The 25,831-nt window shown below is 36.5% G+C and overlaps 1 protein-coding gene across 2 annotated transcripts in view; it reads right to left on the bottom strand.

Annotated features, from left to right (window-relative positions):
* Positions 1-23,695, bottom strand: part of LOC139119703 (low-density lipoprotein receptor-related protein 1B-like) — a 56,829-nt gene extending 33,134 nt beyond the window's left edge. The window contains exons 1-18 of one of the 2 annotated variants that reach the window (XM_070683566.1): positions 23,547-23,694; positions 22,777-23,025; positions 22,259-22,396; positions 19,743-19,853; positions 18,242-18,355; positions 17,801-17,899; positions 17,430-17,540; positions 16,496-16,591; positions 15,399-15,521; positions 7,769-7,879; positions 7,278-7,388; positions 5,802-5,915; positions 5,447-5,542; positions 4,408-4,515; positions 4,010-4,105; positions 3,612-3,719; positions 2,761-2,874; positions 461-1,002 (exon numbers count right to left, since the gene is read on the bottom strand). In XM_070683566.1, the coding sequence (XP_070539667.1) occupies positions 827-1,002; positions 2,761-2,874; positions 3,612-3,719; positions 4,010-4,105; positions 4,408-4,515; positions 5,447-5,542; positions 5,802-5,915; positions 7,278-7,388; positions 7,769-7,879; positions 15,399-15,521; positions 16,496-16,591; positions 17,430-17,540; positions 17,801-17,899; positions 18,242-18,355; positions 19,743-19,853; positions 22,259-22,396; positions 22,777-23,025; positions 23,547-23,613 (2,142 nt within the window). In that variant the 5' untranslated portion in view covers positions 23,614-23,694 and the 3' untranslated portion in view covers positions 461-826. Of the gene's footprint in view, positions 1-460; positions 1,003-2,760; positions 2,875-3,611; positions 3,720-4,009; positions 4,106-4,407; positions 4,516-5,446; positions 5,543-5,801; positions 5,916-7,277; positions 7,389-7,768; positions 7,880-15,398; positions 15,522-16,495; positions 16,592-17,429; positions 17,541-17,800; positions 17,900-18,241; positions 18,356-19,742; positions 19,854-22,258; positions 22,397-22,776; positions 23,026-23,546 lie in introns of those variants that run through there. The other variant, XM_070683574.1, reaches the window with a different exon arrangement.
* Between the last annotated feature and the right edge of the window lie 2,136 nt (positions 23,696-25,831).

Raw genomic sequence — 25,831 nt, 5'->3', positions numbered from 1 at the left:
TCGATATTATCTGCGTGGATGGAGATGACTTGGCTTCATTCAGCAAGTGCCGTAATTGAGTATAAATTTTATTTCGAAAACACCAACAGATTCCTTTCAAACCGGTATTATTCTAACTTTAGAATTTTTATTTTTCCCAAACACTGCAGTGTCTATAGAAGTTCAAATTTTATTTGCTTTCTATTGCGTCCTTGATTTGAATACCATACACACTGAAAGAGACATATTGTCGCATATTGACTCCACATTTAGCTTACATGCTTGTTGAGGGACCCGTTCAGCACTCGAGAAAGCGTTTGTTTTCGCTACGGCTGGCTTTGGCTCTCGAAAAATCAGAAAGACGCATTTCCCATACTGACCCGCTGATATGATATAATTCTTATTTGACGGATATGTGTGGACATGTACATGTTACATAAGAGTAGTGAGAGTTACGATACTGATCACAAATGGAGCCGAGTTCAATGCAGAAGCAAAAGATTATATTTATTACTCAGATTCTCAAAAATAAACATAGTGAAGGTATAGCTGGCACTTATCTGTCAAATGTGGTATTTAATGATGTTAATATAATCAGAATGTATGAATTTATCTCTGTTACAATATCAGTTTACATAGTGTACAGACAATATTTCTCTATAGTAAAAACATAACACTGAAACTTTTTTAAACCAAATAAAAAAACTATCGCCTTGTATTGTACTTGCTACATTTTATTTCATTCATTGTATGAAATCACTCTGTGTTTCGTCAGTACGTTTGATTGCCACGTTATTTGAAAATAGAAAAGACAAAGTGATATTTCCATGTGTTAACGCAAAATGAATTAGACATTTTTAGTCATTATTTCTCTCTCATAAGGAATCGCCTCCGGGATTACCACGTCAGTCTGAGGACAGTCAGTCTCATCCCAATTGTCTCCACAGTCGTCATACCCATCACATCGTGCATACTTGTGCTTACAGATGCCGTTCGGACACTTGAAAAAGTACGCCAGACAATCTGAAGTAGGCATGAGGAAGACAGGAGGCTGTTATATACGCATTGTATCAAAATGAAATTCCTTAGCCAACACAAACTTTCTAGTTTCTTATATTTCACCAGGGGTATATCTGTTGATCTAGTCATAAAGGTTGTTTCTTCTCTTAAAGTATATATAAAATATTTAGCTCCAATGTGTTTCGTTAGTCCGACGATTTTAATCAAAAGATTTATGTTCGATGCGATGATCCTCCATTTATAAAATGTTTTAGCTAATGTGAATTATGCACAGAGGCATCGTATTTTTAATTCTGTAAATTTATACTGTAACAGTCCTGCCTATTATGTCTGATATGAAGTCATCGAAGTGCCGAGAAAATGTCGATGTGCATGGTCTCATGGGAAACTGCGAAATTAATAATGTTAAGTTTGTGTAAAAAGCTCACAGTTACTCACTTTATCCTTCAGTATTAAGATATTACCTTTGCGTTTTCTTTTCCAGACTAAAGGAAACTAGCTTTATAAACAGTTTTAGCGAGTATGATTTTAATAGAAATATAGTGAAAATATTTATAGATTACTATCAGCATTTTAGCGACAAGGAACAAAATTCGTCATAAATGTCAAAGTGGCAAAACGGTGAACTATTTGTAAACCACAGTAAACGCGACACATTCTTAAACACAAGAGCTTGAGGATTTCACAGTCAAAACTCTCTCATAAGTTTTTTTAAAAAAGGAAGACCTCGCGGTCAAAGTCGAAGCGATTAATTCAACGTGTGTAAGACTTGTGCAGCAGATTTGTTTTGTATGTCATAGTCTTTGCAAATCTGCATTACACCGTATTCTGATCATTGAAGGCACATGTTCCTGTCCTATTTTTTCTTAATATTAATGTTGTTGTTCAGTTGCTCATAAATGTCATTGTGTGCGTCTGAAATATAACCAACCTACTATCAAGTTGACATTACCAATTGCACCATTGCGCATGCATCGGAAAGTCTTTTTACTCTTAAAGCCCCAATGACTGCAAATTTTGTGCATTATTTTTATGGTTTTATTTTCAAAGCAAAGTTGGGTTGTGTAAATGTACTAATTGAAGGACGTGTATATAAGTATCACAGCTCGCTGATTTTGACCATGCCTACACTTTTTAACAGCTTAATAATAGCCGGGTTTTGCAATGATAAAATGGCGCCCCCGCAGAAAAGTACAAGAAATATAGCATGTCCTTCAAGTACACATCGTGATCATAAAAGAAACAAGCGTGATGCCATTAACTTTATGGCACAACGCACGATGGTCAACATTTTGTTGTTGTAATCTTTATTTTCGTTGTCACATGATTAGTGTTGGATGATGTTAAAGCCTTGAATTCCATGCGACTTTCGACACTTACGGAAATGAGCAATAATACACATTTACACAATACACATTGGGCCTTAGTTAGTGACCACTACCTATCTGACTTACAGATTGATATATGGCGGGTGCCACATGTGGGGCAGGATGCGCTTACTATTTTCGAAACACCTGACATCACTTCTTGGTCTTTTGGCCAGAGGTCCATATATCTTTCTTTCATGAATTTGACTTTGTTTGTACCGTCTATTTACTGTCTGTTCTGTGCTGTTTTGTGTCTATGTTTACAACTATTGTCTTACAAATTTTGACCTAGTGTTATTGGATTATGGATTGGTATGATTGCGATTATACACATTTAATCCCCAATGTGTCCATGTCTAACATATTGACGTTTTACACTTGACTCTATACTTACCACACCCAATTTCATCACTGCTGTCACTACAGTCAACGGAGGCGTCACATCTTGCCTTACCCTTTTTATTATTAGGAAGGGTAATCACCTCACCGTCGTCACACTTATATGTATCTAAGGAAAAGGTTTAAAAATAATACTTTAATTTTCGGTTTTAAAGACGTTGATCGTCGAAGAGTAATGTGTTTTTTAACACATGGAAAATTATAATAATTATGTACTGCTGTATCTAATTTGAAAGCTATTTCGTTTGGAGAATATACCATTTAAAACTGCATATGTAAACAGATTATACATAACAATGACTTCTGTTATTTGTTATTATATGTTATTTGAATGAAAATGTTTATGTTTCTCAAGAAAGTGATCTCGAACTTTGTTTGTAGTGTTGATACATTTAATTTATGATCAAACTAATGACACAACCAAATATTAATGTTATTGCAAAATTAGCCATAAATGCAACCACGGTAGTCTTCATTAGACTAACGCTGCATCATCATCATCATCATTATCATCATCATCATCATCATCATCATCATCATCATCATTGTCATCATCATCTCCCTCCTTCCCCTCCTCCTTTACCTCCCCCTCACCACTACCACTACCACAATCATCATCATCATTATCACTATTATCCGTTGTTAACATAGTAACTCAAATAATTTTCATTCGACCCCGTGGCGCCTATGAAAGCTGACTACGAAATACCGAGCTACCACGTTGCCAGCGTACCACAGAATAATCAAAGTAGTTCGACGACTACATAATAGGAATGCAACTTGCAACTTTTTGGGCAATCATGATTGGTCTCATGACGCTGCGGCAACACACAGTCAGCTACTCACCACAGTTCTTTTCATCACTATTATCACCACAATCGTCGTATCCGTCACATAGATTGTATTTGTATCGACACAGACCATTGTCACAGAGAAATCTATAATCCTCGCACTCTGATAACAATAGAAGACAATAAAATTGGTTTAATCAGCAGTCCCATATTGCTTTTTAAACTATAATTATTGCTTCGCACTATACAGAAATATATTGAATGTTCTCGTAAGACCTGTGACCAATAATAAGGCCACGAAGCTCTCGTTTGAAAAAAGTACTTCATTCCAGAACAAGTGGCTTGTCAGCTTCTATGATCGTAATACTTTATTACTGTACTGAATATGTAAGACAGCCAGATACAACAAGGGGAATTAAAACTGTAAAAGATGAAATGTTTTCTTCGACTTACCGCACGATGTTTCGTCTGAGTGATCGTCACAGTCAAAATACCCATCGCATTCTGAATACGGTGAGATTTCTTGTCCATCGTCACAAACAAACCGTTCTTTAAATCAATAAAAAAAGGTGTTGTGAAATGCTAGGACAGTGTGTTGACCAAAAGTGCTTTCATGATATTGTTTTGGATAAGAATTGCTGCCAAAATGTCTTAATGCTCAAAGTTATTATGCATATTCATAAAAGTACACTTGTATGGTTTGTTTGCTAACGATGAAATGTAATAAGTGGCAAAAATGATTCTAAAAGGTAGAAGGATTTTGATGCACTAAATTTAAATAGAGAAATCAGTTAGCAATAACATGCACCTGACTAAATGACAATTAAAGTAGATGAATAAATCGATCATACCACAGCCAGCTTCGTCACTATTATCGCCACAATCATCGTATAGGTTGCACACCACATATTGATCTTTACACAGTCCGTTCTGGCATATGTATTGGTCAGCAGAACATTCTGCCAATATGAAGAGATGATGGTAGATTCAATTAGGAGACCGGGAATAGATATTTGTATTCAGAGAATGTCCTGATTTAGATTTGGCCATTTTGATTTGAAAATTGAAATGGAGAGAATAACGTGAAAACCATGCTTCCTTAATTAGCTTCCTTAATTAGTGAACGTGATAATAACTAGATACAATAAACAACAGCATGGATTATCTGCTGCATGATTGCAAAGTAGGAACGTTGACGTTAATCGGATATTAAGGTATAACACACTTCGGAGACAAATATTCGGACTATCAAATTTCTACAATTCTTTTCTGATCTGCTACCTGTGGGACTCATTTTAAAGCTCTCGGACAAAGAAGAACTTTCACCGTCTTAACTAATCCAAAATGTTATTTTTAACCCCATAGAGTTAATACAGGGGTAGAGGCCACATTTCAAATATCGCAAAATGTTGAGTAATTTGTTTCGCTAGTTCAAAACTTTGCACAGTGACCCCTGATTTGTATTGTTGATTTGGTAAGAGAATGGTTGAAAGTTTCGTTTAGGAAACTTTGAGCAAAAATTGAAGTCTTTCACTTTCGAGGCGCACACTACCTTAATACCTCAGAAATATTCTTAAGTTTGGCATATATTTTGGCGGAACAACAGAGCTCCTCCAAGGCCTCTAAGGCCAAAAATCGTATGACGCCTTTCCAAATGTATAGATATGTATAAGCGCCTTAAGATACGTTGATATATTGTTCTAAGTTATTGACCCGCTAATTTTCAGTTGTGCTTATAATGCAAACTTAGCAAAACAACTTTGTTGTTATTCATATCATTTCCAAATTTAACAAAAAAGAGTGTTCTCGAGATCAGAGGTGTTGAATTGAATTCGGCATAATATAAAACTACAGAAAATACATAATTATCGATATATTGGTCACACTTACCGCAGTCTTTTTCATCGGAATGATCTGCACAGTGAAAGTAGCCATTGCATTTGGAAAGTGGCGGGACAATGTCTCCATTATCGCACGTGAAGGGTGCTGAAAAATCAAAATGTTTGGGGTTTTGCCATTCTGCTTTCCTCGCTAAAACATCTGACTCATGCAAATAAATTTAATTCTGACGATAAAAGGAAATTTAATGATCATTTGTTATGTTATGCCTCGTAAATGATTCGCTGCAGATTGAAAAGAATATCGCGATGTTCAACAAAAATTGCATCCTACGGTAACATTTGCGTCACTGTATGATTTTGCATTTAGTCAGGGCAATTATTTGCTGTTTGCAATACAAACATACCGCACAGTTTGGCATCTTCATCTGATCCGTCTTCACAGTCGTCTATCTCATCGCATAGACCCCACTTGCCGATGCATCTTCCGTCATTGCATTTGAATTCATATGACCGACATTCTGGAAGTAATAATAGTACAATCACTGACAAAGACAGAACACACAGCAGTAAAGGCTACAAGGATATCTTGACAACCCGTGGGTAAACATCTTAACAGTATTAAGCGCACAACAAAACATCAAAGATACGTTTTCAATTATATTATTCCAAATACGTACAATACGTAGAGTTAAAATATATGGCATATCTGAAATTCGACTTTACTAAGGAGAAGACTTTTCTGCATTTGTTTTTGTCCTTTCTCTGATAGTCATCTAAATTATTTCATTATTGTTTAAGTTTTTTCGCTATGCACAACCGACGATAATTCTATTCAGAAACTGTACACTTACAGAGGGATTTAAATAATGCCTCGTTAATATTTATTACAAATACTCCATCAGTCTAAATATAGTGGCATGATTAATATTGTAAACACATTATACACAGAAATTCCATTTTTTTAAAAAATTGGAACTGTGATAGAATCAATTATAGCGATAAACTGCACAAGAGAGAATATTATGCCATTATTTCTTTCACAAATTTTGTATTAAGGGGGAAGTTTATCAAGGGTGATTTTTACACATGTGGTAGCTTTGTGGTCATTTACCCAGAATAACTATTTTCACCATTTATAAATCGCGCGTTTTTTACAAAAAAAAAACCACGATAAAAATAGTACAGGAAGTTGCCCATGTAATTTGAATCATGAAAAAAAAGTTCCGAGCTTGGAGCTTGCATCATTTGATATGGAAGGGATCATCTTCGGACGGGTATGGCCCCTACATTGTCCACTCATAGTAACGCAGTAGTAAACAGCAACACAAAATCTGACAGTAGACAGTTTATTATAAGTGATTCATCGTTTATGCACGGATACTCAGTATAAACAAAATTTATGTAAATACACACAGCCTGGTTTGAGTTTGGGTGAGTGGACAATGCCATACCCATGGGAAGATGGTCCCGTCCATATCACATTATGCAAGTTCCAAGCTTTGAGCTTTTTTCCCATGATTCAAATTACATAGGCAACTTCCTGTACTATTTCTATTGGTTTTTGTAAAACATCGCGGGAGTTATAAATGGTGAAAATAGCTTTTCCGGGGTAAGTGACCACAAAGCTAGCACATATGTAAAAAAAATCCTTGGTGAACTTCCCCTTTAATACTGACAAGTTGATCAACCAGTTTTCACTAGAAAGACCTTCTACTCAAAGTATATGATAATCCTAGGCACTGTACCAAAAGGTTTAATGATCATTAATTAGTTTTATTGCTTATGCTCTTTACAATTATCAAAGAAAGTTTTTGTGTGTCCTTTTAAAACCATTGAATAGTTCTGGAAGGACTTTGATAATTGAAGATAGCAGAACTTACCGCACCCTTCTTCATCACTGCCGTCTCCACAGTCATCATAATTATCACACTTCGAATAATCTCTGATGCACCTTCCATTCTTGCAGGAAAACAAGTCGTCTTTGTCACAGGCTAATCAAATAAACAAGTTGTGTGGTGAACAAGGAAGTCAACGATGGAATTAAAACTGCACATATTGAATGCATGCATGTGTTCATGCAAGCATACATTGATACATAGATACATAAATACATAGATACACACATAGACACGGAGACACGTAGACACATAGACACATACATACATACATACATACATACATACATACATACATACATACATACATACATACATACATACATACATACATACATACATACATACGAACGTACGTACGTTCTTACGTACATTCGCGCTTATCGCATGCGTATTTACATTAACTAAATATCATTTCCTTAATATTTTAGGTATCTAAAGGTTTAGATTTTGTTTTTGAAAGCAAAGAAGCTTACTGCAGTTTACTTCATCCGAACCGTCGTCACATTCAACGTCACCATTACAAATAGACCATTCGTTGAGACATAAACCATTATTGTTACATCGTCTCTTAGGGGGAAGACATGCTGGAAAAATGATAAACTATTGCCGTTACTGTTAGTCCTAATGATATTGACAACATAATTAAATACATTAATGAAATATAAATATTTGAGAACGAAAGTGCAGAACTCAATACCTTGGTAGGGAGGCCCATATGGATATATTTAAGTAAATATAGAAAAGTTGGAGTTTTTAAATGCTTATAAAATTTGAACAAATCCATGCAAAACGCTGAAATTTGCTAAAGTGTAGGTCTTGGTACTTTTGAGCAGGAACAAAAACTCATAAACGATGAATACCTGTTAGATTTGTCAAAATAATGGGGTAAAAATTGTGATTTTTGCTATTTTTACCTATGGAAAACCTCAAATATGGGTGAAAAATAGCATTTTTATAAATATCCATCTTAGAAATGTGAAACTTTCAAGAAAGATATGTTTTAGGTTGAAAAGATTGTACCTTGCCTTTATTTCACATATTGTACCTCATTATGCAAATTTATGCAAATTTTGTCTTCTAAGAATTACATTATTTTACCAAAAGATCCATATTTCAGGTATGCTTCCTCTGGAAAATAAACTGCAAAATTTACTTTTGTTGAATATATAATGTTGCATACTGTTCATAGACAAAAATAGTAAATGATTATAATCACTTGAAGTGAAAATGGATGACTAAATTGGGTCCAAAAACTCAAAAATGTCAATTTTCTACATATAATTTCAGATTCAATTGAAGGTAAAGCAAAGTTTTGACAACTGTAGATTCCTCAAATTACTGTACAGAAAGTTGATATTCACAAGATATATTGCAAATTGTTTGTTCTCTATGAAATTGACAATTTCCACAAATATTAAGTGATTAAAGCTTTGAGTTTTGGGTCAAAATATAGCAAAATTGACAATTTTACAATGTTGGCAAGAAAAATTGTAGTTTTCGTAAACATTTTATCCAACTTTGTCATGAAATATTACTGTAAATTTAGCTGTGTACAATAAAAGGTATCATAGAGTATATAATGATAACAGGATTGATAAAAAAATACTTACTTCAAGTGAATATGAATGATATTTTTTGGTTGAAAACTCGAAAAATGCTATTTTGTAATCAGATGACCTTTGACCCCTGATATCAACAATGGCCAATGCAGACAGAAATTTATTGTTAACGGATTCTGCAAGCTTGTAAAAAGAGTTTAAACGAGACTTACTCTGCACAAAGGCGTACAAATATTGTAAAACATTCCAATGCAATCCATTCTGACCGAGATTCAAGAAGAGAACATTAAAATTTGATAAGAAGAGGCAAAAGTGTTTTTCTTCCATCACTTTTTTGTACTACGTGAAGTCAATTTTTAACAATGCCGTTTTCAACGGTTTCAATATATTGTGTGTTTTGTACCAAAATTACTGAAGGTACATGTATGCAGATATATAATATAAAGTCCACAATTAGAACACACAGAAATTGTGGAAGAAAATTAATATTTTAAATTTCCATAGACGTTAATTTTTAATATAAATGGCAAATTGATAGATCAAATATGCCTGAGTTTTATCAGTTTCATAATCAAGCCATGGTGGCTGTAACTTTGGATGTTTTTTTCATTATACTTTGTGTTTTTTATATTAACTGCAGTTTCTTGTTCTACTCCCGAAACAATACTGAAACACCCATTGTTCAGCATGTCAACATAGCATTTTTATGCGGGCTAATAACTATATTATAATAGTGAACAATGCAATTTGCACATATATACGTTGTACTGACAGGTTGGATATAGGGTGTCTCCGTAGGGTTTAGGGAGTAGAACAAGAAACTGCAGTTGATATACATAACAAAAATAATAAGAAATTCATTCAAAGTTACAGCTATTTTACTTTTGAAACATTAATACATTATTTCACACCAGCTATAACAAGCAGTGCCAAGTAATATCGAGGGCAAGAGATTTTGCCCTGCTTAGATTCAGTCACCTCATCAAATCAAATCAGTCACCAAGTTGTTTGGAGGTCCTCTTCAGATGACCCACTGGATTCATTGTCATTATAGTGCTGTGCATACACACTCAATGGTAAGTTCTCATCAGATGACTGGTTGGATTCATTGTCCTGGTTACCTTGTACTGTATGCACTGTATACACAGATAAAGGTAGGTTTTCATCAAATGAATCGCTGGACGCTTCACCATTGTTACCGTGCTGGGCAATGACACTTAATGGCAAGTCTTCATTTGATGAAGAACTTGACTCACTATCAGACTGTCTACGTCTCTCACTGGATGCATACAAGCTCGATGGGAGTGAGTTCTCTATTTCATGAAGAACATTTGGATTAGTCTGGATCAAGTCTTTCAGTAGACTTTTCTTTCCCGCTGAATTGAGTTTGCTGCGTCCACGCATTTTGTGAACTGCATCCACGTCAACGCCCAAGTCTCCAAGGCTTGCCCAAAGTTGTAGCTGGTTAGAGACAGCAGCTGATGTCATCTTGGTTACTTTCCTTGTGCTAGTAACAAATTCTCCGTCTTTCAGTTTTTGCATTATTTGTCTCTTCCTCTCTGCTTTCCTCTGTGCTCCTTCAGCCTGCTTTCTCTTACGTTCTTCTCTACGCGGTCTTTCCTGTTCATACAGCCTTCTCAACTGTGACTCTTTTGTGCCCCATTCCCTTCGTAATTTTGAAGCACCCTTTCGTGCCACTGCACAAAGCTTCTTCTGTTCTTCCTTTGAATGGTGCTGAAGCCATAGCGCTGGATGATCTTGTTTGGCACGTACCATAGACTGTAAAGTTAATGGGTTTGATGCTGGAGCAATGTGCTGTTGCTGTGCAAGCATGCCGAAATCTTGCTCTATACGCAAATTCGTGGCATCTCCAACTAGGTTAGCTGCTGTCACATGTTCTGGTGTGGCTCTGAATATTCTCCACCTGTTAGATGTTCTTTTGCGTGGTCCTTTAGTTTTCGCTGCTCCAGCTTTACACATCACTTGCAAAAGCTCAACAACACACTGGTCTGTGCCAACTTGCTGCCTTACAGCCTCCATGTATTTTGTGAGTTTTTCACTCCTTTCTACATTAGGCCATATACTGTCTGATCCATCAAGTAGCATCGATGAATTTTCACCCCACACCATTAGCTTATCAAACATGTGTTGGTAGTATGTATTCATTTCAAGTGGGTTGTTCACCTTGAGGGCCATATTCATGAGGGGTAAACAGACCTCATAGTACAATATACCATAGGCTCGCTCTTCTGCCATTACATTTTCATCGAAGTATCCATTGTGAACAGCTGTTTCAAGTCTATTTAAGGCACCCTTCTGCTCTCGTTTATCTGTCAGATACAGCTGTATCATGTCTTTTCCAATATAACATGGTATTGCATTATGAAAAATGCAAGAAATCTATTGCCAACTATTGGTTGGAACAGTTTTTGTCCATCTTCACTGAGCTCATCATGGGCTAAAGAAAAACCCCTAAATTCTTTTCCCTGGGCGTACTCCTTCCTACTCTCTGTACACAGTAGCTTGTCTGTGGCATATATATGGGCCTGTGCACCAACCATACCTCTTCTGTTTGCTTGCTGTGTGTAATTGAGAAAGTTCACTGCCGATTTGCTCATGGCTGAAGCAACGTTTTGACACTTATGAGCAGCACACGTAAAAGCAAAGATCTTACTTCGTTTTCCTTTCTCTGCAGCTGACAAATTTACCAATTTGGGTCAAAGTCTTCTAAGTCTTTCTTCTTCCTCTCTGTTAATAGTCTTGTTACTTTGGTTTCAACATTTGCACGATCTTTCATATGTGATTTGATCTGGCCAAAGTGCACAAACTCTGCATCAACTCCTACATCCTGGGCTACGGCATGCAAGTCCGACAAATGCTTTGCCAAGTTCGCTACTGTCTCTTCAGCTGTTTCATTACAAACAGGAGTCATTGAAAGTGAAATACCCTGTTCTTTGTTTCACTAGCACTTGGACTGAGGATGACTTTATGTGACAACCAGTGTAGTTGGCCCTTAGTTGTGTGGTCACTTTGGTATGCGATGTGTTTATCAGCTGTCTTTGACCAGTTGATTAGTCCTTTTATTGTTGCCAAGTGTCCTGCTTCAATTTTCATCCTCTGGGCAGTGGTTCTTTTTGGCAAAGCAAGTTCTTCTGTATTAATGCTGGTAAGATTTTTTCAGAACAGATCTCACAACAGTTCAATTATATTTGATGAAACTCCTAATGTTAGTAGATGGTAGTATGTCAGACGCACTTCCGGTTTGTAGATTCCACCGTCTTGAGTCTCTAGTTTTTCCAATGCTGAGATCTTCTGTTTCAAGAGCTTTTCTTTGTCTTCTCTCTTACCTAGTTCTTTCTCTAGTTCATCGACAATTCCCTCAAAGAAGACAATTGCTGCAGTTTCTCGGTCTTCAAGCTCATCCATTTGTTCTTCTGCACTCTTTATTCTGCCTTTCAAATTATCAATGCTCTTCTCTCGTCTTTGCAGTTTTTTCTTCAGATTTTCATTTTGCTTCTTCAAAGTTCCAAGGGTAACCATGCTCTTTGCAGCTTTCTTTACTTTCATTTCATTTGTGTTTGCAACATCCATCATTTCATTTACTGCCTCTTTCCAGGAATCAGCCTCTTTTGTTTTTGCTTCCAACTTTTGCTGAAGTATACTTTTTTCCCTTTGTGCGTCTTTTGTTGCTGCTGATATTGCTTTGAGTGTTACTTGTTTTGCTGTTTTTAACAACTCCTCTTTTTCTCGCATTATACTTCTTACCCTCACTCCAACAAGACTTGTTAGTTTTTCTTTCTCACTGGTCACAGACTTAAGTTTCTGCTTTGCTAACCTAGCTCTCTTCTCTGCTGCTTGCTTGTCTTCTTTCAGTTGCGTTTTTGATGGGGATTTGTTGACTGGAAGCCCACTGCGCAATATTTGATGTGTTGATATACTACCCTCAAGGGACCACTTTGTTGATGAAGGTTGAGTAGGTGTGTTTGAAAGAGGTATTTTCATGGTTTCAGGAAGTGCAGCTGGTGGCAAGTCCGCGGATACTGTACCACAGAAAGTTTCATTGTAAGTTGGCAGTTGCAGGAATGGCTGATATAGCACAGTAGGCGTACTCATAGCCTCTGCATAACTAGGTGGTTGAATGTCTGAATTCAAAGGAAACTCTTGAACAGTCTTCTCTGTATTCTGCATAGGTATACTCTGACGACGCGACCATTCAAATGGTCTCTTTAAGAATTGCCGGATAGACTGCAGTATAAGTTCAGAACTTCGATGTGACCTACTTTTGTTGTATGACTGGACCAACTTTTCATATTTACATTGAACATTGCTTGCTTTTGTCTGCATTTGCTTTGAAGTACGTCCATCGACATCAACTGGTGTGAACTGTTTCAGCCATAAGAGTAACATATAACTGGCTTTGGAGGTTGATATCCCTTCCTCGACACATTCCACTTTCTGATCAGCTTTATCAAACTGCATGCTGGTATAATGCAAATCAAGAAATTCTTCATTGACAAAGACTGTTGGGAAGCTGTTTGATTCATGTCGACTAAGCTGCAATAAAATAGAAAAATGACTTTATTGTACACTTAAACTAATTATGAATATTTTGCATTTACCTCCATCACAAATATTTGAAGGCTGAGTAAAAATAAAACGGTATTTCTACAATTTTGAGTGACACTACTTCCAACCTGTTGACCTTAAAACGCCTTTCAAAAATTCTCATTTTATTTAATTTTTGCTGTATTATATTAGATCAGGTTACATCACACTCACACATTCTCACTGACAATTATAACACCTTTACCAACCTTACCAACCTACATGAATATTTCGTTGATATAACAGGAAGCACACATTTTTGTTTGTGCATAATCAGACAAGCGTAACTAGTTTCAATTGTTACTGTCCTCTAGCATTTTTTCCATCATTCCCCAATGTATTTGATAAAGATGTTAAAAACTAAACCAGTGACATTATGCTGATATGCACAACACTGTTACATAAATTTTCATTCGAAAAAAGTTACAAATCATTTTCCATTGAGAATACGTAAACAAGTTTTTTTTTAATTTTGTCATTGGAAAATCAATCAGTCTGAAAAGCTCGAAAAGGTTGCCAAAAGGAGCAATTTATATAATGATGTCAGTAAAGTCTTCCATGTTACAAAATACGATACAAATGTGCAGATTTTATGTCCCGATTACACAAATATTGCAGTTATTAAATAGAATATCTTAACATTTTCACCAAGAGAAAATTTGAAAGTCTAGTGTCAAGCGCCACCAACGTCATAGTTTACATGTATGTGAATATTACGATCTCAATTCGCAAATCGCTGGCCTAATATTTAAAAGACAGTTTTCAATGTGGATGAAATGGCACTTATATAGCTTCAATTTTAACTATGCAGTTTCTCGTGAGTCAAACTCAAACCAATGCTAGAATCCCACACGATAGTGACACACCGTTTGACACGCAGCACTGATTGAGGTCACAGCGTAATGGCGTCTCGCACACTTGATCGATCCGCTCCGTAAACATCAAAATTACTCTTTTGAATCACAATTGTCTGGAAATGTTAAGGAAACGAAAGGCAATTTCGATAATCCGTGACCTCAAAATCGACCGCAAATGCATCTGAAACGTCCATAATTAAACGTGGACTTACCGACAACTGTCATCACTGAACCCACGCTTCATTAGCAACAAGCTCGGGTCAACGCTCACAGTAAACCGCTCGAGCCGCTTACAACCATCTCCACGGTCAACTTCAACTGGCACTCGCGCGTACATTTTCGCTCTAACAGACTCAAAACTTCAGGTCAACACTTACAAGAAGGTGTAGTTTTAAATTATACTAGCTGCAAGCGTAGTTTTTCGGTCGACGTTAAAATAAGATGGCTTGACAACTTCACGATTTCGGGCGCCGTGCAATTGCAGACGATCGGCCCGTTCGCGCATGCACATCACTCAATTTTATAGTACATCTCGTGTACTTTCATAAGAACTGTTTTGATTGGCTATAGGCCGAAAAATGAGAATGCGACCTCAAATCAAAGAGAACATACTAAATTGAACGGAAAAACTTATGACGCTGCTGATCAGCATAATTTCAATGAACAGCGCGACGCGCAGTAAACACTGTCGAACGCGCGCTCAAATGGATCAACTCACGTTTTCACCTGTCAAAATTCGACGTTTAACTTGATTTTTATTACGGAACAGACAATGTTACCTACACAATTTCTCCACGCATTTCAAAAATGCAAGTCGTTTTTATTTTATTCGTGTTTTTTGCAGCCTATTTACCGTTCAAAAATGACATGTAGTACAATGAGTGCACATTAGAGGATCGGGCCTCCCTAACCTTGGGATCGCGCTTTAAACAAAAATCGGGTAAAAGGTTATTTTTTGTTGGCATATAAGATACATTCAACTCTTGTTTGTGGAAAAGCATGGTATCCTTCAACTTGACAAGGTTTGAATATTGTCGACCTATAAAGGGCAGCCTCATGAACATTGCATCATCAATACTCACGGCAGTCATTTTCGTCACTTCTATCTTGGCAGTCTTCATAACCATCGCAGAAATAACCGACACTAATGCATTCACCGTTGTCACACTTTGCCATTAGGTCACTGCCACAGGTAGGTGGTATTACTGTTGTGAAAAACAAATATGTAGTAAAAGGTACACACTAGAAAAAGCAGGCCTGCATGTCAAAGAAGGGTGGGCAAGATTACCTGCGAATTAAACACGGAAATATGGCAGCTAAAGTTACCTGAGGACTTACAAGAAAGACGTTTCTTGCGATAGAAAATGATGCCACCTGCATTCATTATTAACTGTGCGAAAGGTTAAATTTGTCATTTACTTTACTTGAAGTACCACCTTTATACCATCTTTGCCATGTTACCATGGCAAACATGGTAAAATGTGGTACTTCGTCAACCGTACCACCTAGGAAAAGCATATGGCAAATTTGACCTTTCGTTCATATAATTAGCGTTCTCATTCAATAGGTTTTGCAACAATTTATCCCAACACGACATTCACTGTGCCACAGTCAATATCGTCAGTGTTGCAACACTGAAAAAATCACATGTACACTGACTGCTTGAACATTCTCACATTTCCTTTATTACATTTTCCGTCGGTGAAACTGCACAGAACGCTGACGATAGGTTTTTCGGTGCAGTGTGTACGGGTCGGTACAACTATTGGTGTTTTGTGAGTGAGAACAATGGACGTCGTGTTGGGTTAAAATGTTGCAAAATCTATGAAAGGAGAACGTTTGCAGATGCCGTTGTTTTATATCGCCAGAAACGTTTTCCTAGTCAACCAAGCACGTCGTAATTCCTAGCAATTTTAAAGTTTACTGTAAAATTAAATGCGACAAATAAAGAATCAGTTTGATTTGTTGTTATTAACGAACCTTCCTATTAAGAATACACAGGTTATACGTTTGGTTTATAATATATAAATTAAGGTAAAACGTATACTGAGGGCTTTCAGAATTACAAAGAGCATAGGTTGGCGTATGACTAACGATGAAAGTGATTGTCTATGCGTCATGTATGATATAAACTTGACTTGTAACATTACGGATTTTGCATTTTAATGAGTTAACATACGGCAATTGGCCTCGTCAGAGTTATCACCACAGTCATCCAAACCGTTGCAAATGTCCTTCTCCGGAACCAATACGCCGTTGTCGCAAGTCGTCAATTCTGTAAAAGGCCAAAATAGTTCCTCAGAAAGGCCCACCCAGTCATATATTGATCGAAACACTCAATGTCGTATTGATGTCACATCTTAGATTATTTCGCCCTCTATACGTGATGTGAATGATTTTCCATGTGCATATAGCTAGTATTCGGTTATCTATCCCTGACGCATCTCTTCAGGTATGATCACTAAATTTAATTTCGGTTCAATATGGCTCTTTGTTACGATTTTTGCCCTTTTAGTATATAGGCCTAATCCTTGTATCATGGGTTAAACACATAGATTGAAGTAGGTGTGTAAAGTGGCGTATGCGTTTGTACACTAAAGCAGCCACATGTGATATTTCTGTAGCTGTAAAACATCGCCCGTCCTATTTTCCCGGAATACAACTATAGACTTTTTCCCATTTATTCATCACTGCGGCTGTATCAAACATCGTGTGCATTTTCATCGCCTACTTCGTCAATATTCGCAGTGGTGTCAGGATATGATAAAACATTCTCAATAATAACTGTCATTATATACAACTATAGACTTTTTCCCATTTATTCATCACTGCGGCTGTATCAAACATCGTGTGCATTTTCATCGCCTACTTCGTCAATATTCGCAGTGGTGTCAGGATATGATAAAACATTCTCAATAATAACTGTCATTATATACGGCCCTGATGAAGGAATTTAAAGCAAAATTTTGTCAAGCGTAAATAGATCGTAGTATGGTTTCTATAGCAGCCAATTCACAACAGTTGTAACAATATAACGTGTATCGGTTACCCTTGGCCATTACCGACGGCCACTCTCTTTAAAATAACAGCTTAAAGAAGGAAACGAAACCTACTACATGGCTCGTCGCTCCCATCTTCACAATCTAAATATCCGTCACAGATTGAGTATTCTTCGATGCACCTGCCGTCTGGACACAAATACTGCCCCTGCTCTTCGTAGCAAGCTGAAAAATATCCATTTTATCTCATTCACAAAACTGCGTCTTTGTAAAAAACCACATTATTCAATTCAGCATTTCTTTCTGTATCCTATCACATTCAAATAAAAGCAGTATAGGCTGTAATTCTCTCTCTCTCTCTCTCTCTCTCTCTCTCTCTCTCTCTCTCTCTCTCTCTCTCTCTCTCGTTTAATATTACAATGTAATGATGTTCTTCCTAAGAGCGAACAAAAAAGCATTACTGAAATTCAGTGAAGTCAACTCACGGCAGTCATTTTCATCACTTCCATCAATGCAATCAGGGCCACCATCACAGATCCAACTTGGTGGTACTTTACCAGAGCCACTGTAATCTTCACATTCCACTTTAGAGCAAATTGAAAAGATTAATTTACGAAAGTATGGCGACCTTGCAAATGCGTCACTATACGTTCGATGACAGACCAGTTAAAATCACCAAGTACATTTCGCGTCTTCTAAAATCAATTTCACAAACTTTACAGATTGCTTAGCTCTCTGAATCTATTGTTGCAATTCTTCAAACACCTGTTGAAATCTTAAATCTCATCAGAGGTTTATAATCTGCGGCGTGCGCCATGTGATTTCAAGAAAGGGTAAACATTGTGAAAACTTGTTGTGAAAGGAATGTCCCCTCAAATTTTCCCCAAAAGATCGAAAGTGCCATAAAATACACATTTTAAACTTACACCACATTTCGTCACATCCTATCTCATCACTACCATCTACACACTCTGGGTATTCATTACATTGGGACTTTGTCGGGATCTTCTTACCATATGGGCAATCGAAACGTTTACCCGCTGTAAAAGGTGGTTAAATGTTTATTTAATCATTAATTCATTCATCAATTATATATATATATATATATATATATATATATATATATATATATATATATATATATATATATATATTATTCATCAAATTTTAACATCACCTACAAATAGAATGGTACGTCCCGATTATATATATGGGGGTGTTGGGCTAAGAATCCTTTAACTTCTTCTGTCTGAACATTGCAGGATGCATGAAACTTAAGTAACAGATATAACAGATATCATGATTTTGTACGTGAATCAATTCTGTGTTGTTATGTATAACGCTCTATAAGCACTGTAATTTACAACAAGGTCATCAGTATATACTTCATTATATATATATATATATATATATATATATATATATATATATATATATATATATATATATATATATATATATATATATTTGAACATTGCTCCGTAAGAAAAAAAGGTTGTACTTGACCACTAAGCCTGAACACAATGGACTTTTTCGAAAATTTGAATTAAATCCGAGCTTCCTGACATTCCTGACCTTCAAGAGACGGAAATAATCCGAAAGCATGGACTCGCAAATTGTTAAATCATTTCTTCAGTCCCGAAAACCTTGGTTAACATCAACGACAAGCACCGCGGACAGAGTCTAAGCTTTGCGATGAACGTGTTTGCGTTAGTTGCTATTGACAGCTTGAGATAATTGAGATACACGTAACTCCCTACAATGTGAAAGACTGTTTCAATTTTGTCGTTGCATTTTCTTCATAGATATGTTCTAAAATGTGTTAAAACGTTTGAATGCAGTGTCAGTACGCAACAAGGCATAGTCCCCTGCTCGCCGATACCTAACTTTAAGTACCTTATAAGTATAAGTATAAGTAGTTTATCGAGACACAATTATTGACGAGTTAAAGTGACTAAATTCGTAAGTCTTATTGGTGATGAGAAATAAAACTTATCAAAATTTCAACTTGATCGGATTTATGAATGATATTACTCTCGAAATCACATCCATATCTTTAGGGTGATGGGTCGTTTTTCCCATTGAAAAAATAGTAGTTTAGGTGAACACAACATTCATAATATTCCCTCCGGATCAAAAGAGGAGTAAAAGAGTATATAGGTAACAAATATATAATCCCGTAAAATTTCTGTTTGTTTTTTTCCAAAACAATTTGTATTGTGATGGGATTGCATCATTTGCAAGATGACTCCAAAGCCGTTGCATCGGTTACTTTATGAAGCTATCAATGCAGGATTTTACTTGTTTTTTTTCAGCACAGTAAAATTATTGCCATATTGATCTTCATTTAAAACAAGGAATTACAGGAACATGTTAGCTTAGACACTGAAAAGAAACAATTTATTCGTCTTCCTATTTATGACGTACCGCAGGCTAATTCTTCCTCCCCGTTCGGGCAGTCCGGCACGCCGTCGCAGATGTGGAAGTTCGGGACACACGTCAGTCCATCATTGCAAGCATACTCATCGTCATAACATTCTATCAAATAATCAAATAATAATATCACTTATATCAAATAATCAAATAATGATATCAAATGTCTAAAGGTATACAGTCCCCCGCAATCTAATTATGCCCATATATGGCCAAAGGGACGTTCTTTTGTATTCAACATGCCCGTGTGAGGGCGCTGTTTTTAAAAAGCGGCCACCCGTTTAAAATCTGAAATTGGTTAGATTTTCTCTTTCCGAGGTAACTGTGACAAAATTGGAACAGGTGACAGTATACTTTTAACTTATTTTCCAATTCTTTACCGAGAATGTATATACTCAGTATGACATAACTGATGATGTCAGAATGGCAGAATACGATCAAACAGCTTGCAATATTTTCATGATGGTTAAATGGCCATTATGTAGTAGGTAACCATACTATCTAAAACATAGCCGAGAAGAAGAAAAATAACTCCTCCAGTAATTTTAGGATCAACAATAGACGAAAGACATTAAAAATATTTTTAGCTCTTATATACACAAAATAGTGTTAAAGTGTTCAGAATATTAAAGGTATACTGTCACCTGTTCTAATTTTGCCACAGTTACCATGGAAAGAGAAAATCTAACCAATCACACATTTTAAGCGGGTGGCCGCTTTTAAAATCAACACCCTCACATGGGCATTTTGAATACCAAGTAATGTCCCTTTTACCATATATGAGCATATTTAGATTACATGTTACTTTAAGTATCAATAAACGGTTTTTCATAAAACGCAATTTTGAAAGACAGATCACTACGAAAGGTCTGCACAATAACTTCACAGAAAACGGTATATCAACAACTAATAGTCGCGCCAGCGGCCGACTACGCATGCACAGGTTCAATATACCATTCGACTATCCGGAAATGTCCCCAACTAAATTCATGGACGCCTCAGTGTTTTGTTATAGCTTGTAGAGAAGGAAATACGAAACATGCAAAGTAACATTTTTGAACACGCCATTAATAAGATATAACACTGCCATTAGGCAATACGTATTATTCTCCACCTCGTCTTTGACAAAAGCTATCGTTGCCATCACACTAAAAATAAAAAAGGAGGTAAAACGGTCGTGCCCATGAACGAGGACGGACGCCAGGGATGCTGGAATTGAATTTGAAGCCGATCGGTGTTTATATTTAGAAGAACTCCCTCTTTGTCAATAAGATGCATAAACTGCCTATTTAGCCTAAGCGCCGGTTTGTTAGCTTACAAATGGAAGTTGGGTGGTACAGTTGCTATTGCAACGATGATAACGACGGTACAGCACGTCCCTTATTAAACACAATAGGTTGTTGTCGTGGCAAAAATTTCCAATTTCTGTCCTACTTTTTGACACATTAAACAGGAAATCTATACCTGCCAAGGTCTCAGAAAGCGTTTGTGTGAACTGTTTTCATCAGTCGGTAAACTGGGTATTTGACTTTCTTGTTTACGCAATATGTAGTGGTCCTACTAATGTATATAAAGAGTAAGAATTAATTATTTTTTATCCTTTCTTATTACTAATCATGAATCGATACTCTAATTGACCATTTAAGCGTCGACTTTTTATCTTCATACGGCAATATAAAAAGATATAAAAGATATAAAAGATATAAGTATCAAGTTTTCATAGGACGATTTCATCTTTTGTTTCAGAATACAATAGCGATATTCATCTGTCTTTCAAACCTGTCTTGCTTGCTTGCTTGCGAAAGATAAGTTATTTCTTTTGACTCGTACATGTAATGTATATCGAACACCTATATGAGAATTTACGAGAATTCGTTTTGTTCGAACAGTATAAAGCAAGGTTGAAATAAAAGAAACAGAAGTATCGCTTATTGTAAAATCTGATCTTCTTTCGTTTTATTCGCTTCGTTCTGCTCCTCCTTTTCTTTAAAAGTATATATTCGTCAATAATATTCTTGCACCCAAATGTGTATTGTGAACCACTGTCATCATAATTGCTATCTAAATTCTACCTCAATACATATCGTCACTAAACGGACGTATTTAAGTTTTGTTGTATCCAGGATTCGATACGCTACTTTTTAAAATTCGTCTGAAAATAAATTCATATTAGTTGACACGTCAATCATCTAACATTTTAAAATAATAAGGCTAGTTTTCAAATCATCAAAACGATTATCATAATGGTGAACGTGTGTCTAAATTACAGAGCAATATCCTGTAGGTTACAATACAAATTATTCTTCATTGTGAGAAGTGTTAAAAGCAAATCATTTCCGTATCTCTTTCGGTATATTTTAAGAGTTAGTTTAATTGTCTATGTTATTTCTCATATGTGGCCGCCCTTAGTTGTTCGACCATATTTAAATCGTGCCTAGATACCTACAACTGTGGTCTTCGTGCGAGCATGCGCCAAATTAAATTTAATGAAGGTCGGATGACACACTTGCCTTGTCTTGGTTCCACACATGTCATTCCGCAATCTGTTTCACAACACTTGAAATTCGATGGACATTCAGCGTCGCTGCTACACACCGTGTCGCAAGAATCGGTAACTTTACTCAACGGGCAGTGACCAGCCTTTAGCCCTTAACCATATGATAGCAAATACTAAAATTCTTATAATCAATTTCATCATAGGTTGTATGGTCATTGACATATAAATATAATAGGAGGTAAATTCGACTAGTCGAAAATATTATAGAGACCTGTGACATAAAGAAACTAGTGAAAATTAATATGGAAGTTGAAGATTGTCATTCACAAAGTTATAACAAGAAACCACACTACAGTATGCAGACGCTTTTTTGTGTTCCTATATTTCACAAATTGAATTTTTCACGATGGAAAAAATTAAGACAGAGACGGTGAGATAGCAAACGAAAGCTGCCCTAAGCAGACACTGCAGTAAGACAAAAGGTGCCATAAAAGAGCAGCGATGATGAATGTAATTACTTATTATTCTTACCTTTACAATTAATTTGGACTCTATTTGGAATAGAGATCGTTCGTGCAATAAGATTGCCATAGGCATTGACGCATCCGCAAACGCCGTTCCTGTTGCACTGCGTAGGTGCAAAACGTCCATCTTTCTCACATTCGTATAGCGTGCCCAGAAATGGGCTTTCATTGAGATTGAACTTTGCCATTGTAGATTCAAGCATCGCCTTAAACTCATGACAGTACTTAGGTTCTCCATCGCTCACCACAACGTTACCTGTAATATCAAAAAGTCAACTAGGGTCAATGATACGGTCAAGTCACGGCAGTATGCTCTGTCGCTTGATATTGGCATAAATGTAACTCACAAACTAACAATACTCAAAGTTATCTTTTAAAATTTTATTTTTTTTTCAATAAAATATGCGAAACCTCTGTGAACGATACTTTAATTAATAAACGGAAGTTTCGGAAGGGATTGGTTGACACAAGGTCTAGAAAAGACAAAGGAAAAAAGTGAAAATCGTATTAACATTATTTGTGCCAATAGCATGGACCAGAAAAAAACGATTACGAAATTAAACTGAATAGCCGTCTTTTGTCGAGAGAAAAGGCATGTCCCCCTATCCCATTGAGCATGGTGACAAATACTTCATAATCGGCTGCTTTGGCCTTAGTACAGACATTTTCAACGTAGCAAAGTAACTTACTGCCTACATGCTTTCACGGAATGATGACGATCAGCCCAGCGTTTCGAGTGCATGACGATGCATAAGTTAAAAGTATTGCATCACTCACCTATGGAGTTGGAGAATGCCAACGGACCGAAGGCTCCGAACAAACCGACGAGAAGGAGATAGTTCATCGTTGATACACAGCTGGGTCGATTGTGTCGGCGTCGAGGATTCCCTGAATTTAAAGTAGAGAAGCTTTCTTGTTTGCCACATCATTTCCGTCACCGTCACTTATTTTTCCTGTTCAGTCATTGATCACGAATTCTGATATCAACGATCGACAGTAATTACTCTGTTTACCAATTTCCTTGATGTATGTCTGGTATGTATTAATCGAGATAATAGAAAACTGATTTCCGTAAAATTCGTTTGTAATTTGCAATTATGTGTCCACCCAACTGTGAGCGACTTATATGAATAAGGTACAGGGACCAGGTATGGAAGGACGGTAGACTTGCTGATGTTCATTAATTTAATTGGTGAAGAAACATTGTAGCTTTTATGTTAGTGTATTCCATTCCGAATTTTAAATTATGCCCGCACCATTTTTATCGAGACAGAAATATACTCCTCTAAAATGACTACAATGATTATTTCATTTCTCTTGTGTCCTAGGGAGACGATAGCGTGATATTATAGAAATAAAATGACTACAATGATTATTTCATTTCTCTTGTGTCCTAGGGAGACGATAGCGTGATATTATAGAAATAAAATGACTACAATGATTATTTCATTTCTCTTGTGTCCTAGGGAGACGATAGCGTGATATTATAGAAATAACAGGCGACGCGCTGACCATTAACGTTTATTTATGGGCAAGGGCGAGAGGAAAACCAAACATTAAAGGGCGAGGCTTTCCTCGATGGTCAGGGCGGAGTCTGTTATTTACATTATATTATCAACGAACCCAAGAAAACTCAAAATGTGCGAAAATTTCACCAGCGAACGACAATCGTGCCCCGGAACTAAGCAGTACGCGACACACTGTCACGCGCGCTGTGAAAATTTGGCAAATCCGCAGATGTTTTCAGAAAAAAGTATCTCAACTTGACCCACAAGTGCTCCATTGTATTTTGTGATTGATTATGATTTACGTTTCAGCTGTAAAGTTACGGTACTTTGAGTTTTTAATCTTATTATTCATATTCAGGGGCATGTAAACAAATCATTACTGTATATTTGTGGTCAGTCACGAGGTTCAGCCCGACCAATCAAAATACGACGGGCAGGCCACGGTAATATAATTTGGTATTTAAGAAGTGGTCAAAATAATGGGTTGGGATTTTTATTTGATGAAAATCCACCATTCCCCATTTACAATTTGATAGGATATACAACTGGATGGTGATAATTAATGAGGCAATTCGGAAGTTGTATCTTGATGGTCCCAGATTTATTATGTCATCTACTAACTTTTACTGTTATTGGACTCCAATAAAAAAACATAACAATAAAAAAGCAGCGTTCCATTTAACCTTTGTACTGTAAACAGCTCCACCAACATTAACGATGACATCACCCTGATACAGGCAATATATGGACAGGTGAAACGTCAGTTTTGTGAAATAAAGATCAAGTATTATGTTAAATTTTTAGATAAAAGAGGTTTACCAAAAATCCCTTCATTAAAAGTCAACAATTTATGCCAAAGAAAGAGAATGTATTTGATTACTCTGGACCCTCGAATGAATACAGTTTCTTAGTAACCGGAACTAGTTGTAGCTAGGCGGCGCGCGTTGGTTTGTTCATGTACATAAAATGGCTAATCGTACAGCAGTTATGGTACCCCGAAACGTCATTTATAGTCATACTCAGAATTTTATTTAATTCTTTCAATTTTTGGACATTGTGCTTAAGTACAACCAGTTTTAACACAGACAAACAAAAGCATTGAAAATGTTGCTTGTATACTAAATACTATTGCGACTGACACCATTTCATCGTTCACGACCAAGCGTGTTTTCATTTCGTCTACTTGCCTGAAGAGTACTGTCATGGTCGACAGTGCATTAGGACTGCACCGCTGTACGACATGTTTCCAGGTAGTAGATTACATCGAGTGTAACCATTAATGAGCCAGAGATTTAAACGATTTAAAGCCTTTAATGTTTTATTCGTAATGCAACAAAATGTACAATGAAGAAGTACGACGCTATACCCACTCACGTGCCATAAAGGTTACCCTAATCCTGTAACGAGTTCCTTCCTAATACAGTTACAGTGTTTTGCCTTGAAGCATTGGCATTGTGCGAAGTAGACATATTGTCTAAATAGAGGTGTTGCCATCACTGCCAGGTGTAATTTTCAGCTGAGCGGTAATTCAAGTCGACCACAGAGACATCAACT

The sequence above is a fragment of the Ptychodera flava genome, chromosome 2 (genome assembly GCF_041260155.1).
Source record: "Ptychodera flava strain L36383 chromosome 2, AS_Pfla_20210202, whole genome shotgun sequence".
Taxonomy (NCBI): domain Eukaryota; kingdom Metazoa; phylum Hemichordata; class Enteropneusta; family Ptychoderidae; genus Ptychodera; species Ptychodera flava.
The sequence above is the reverse complement of the archived record's forward strand: the minus strand, read 5'-3'. Positions and strand labels throughout refer to the sequence as shown.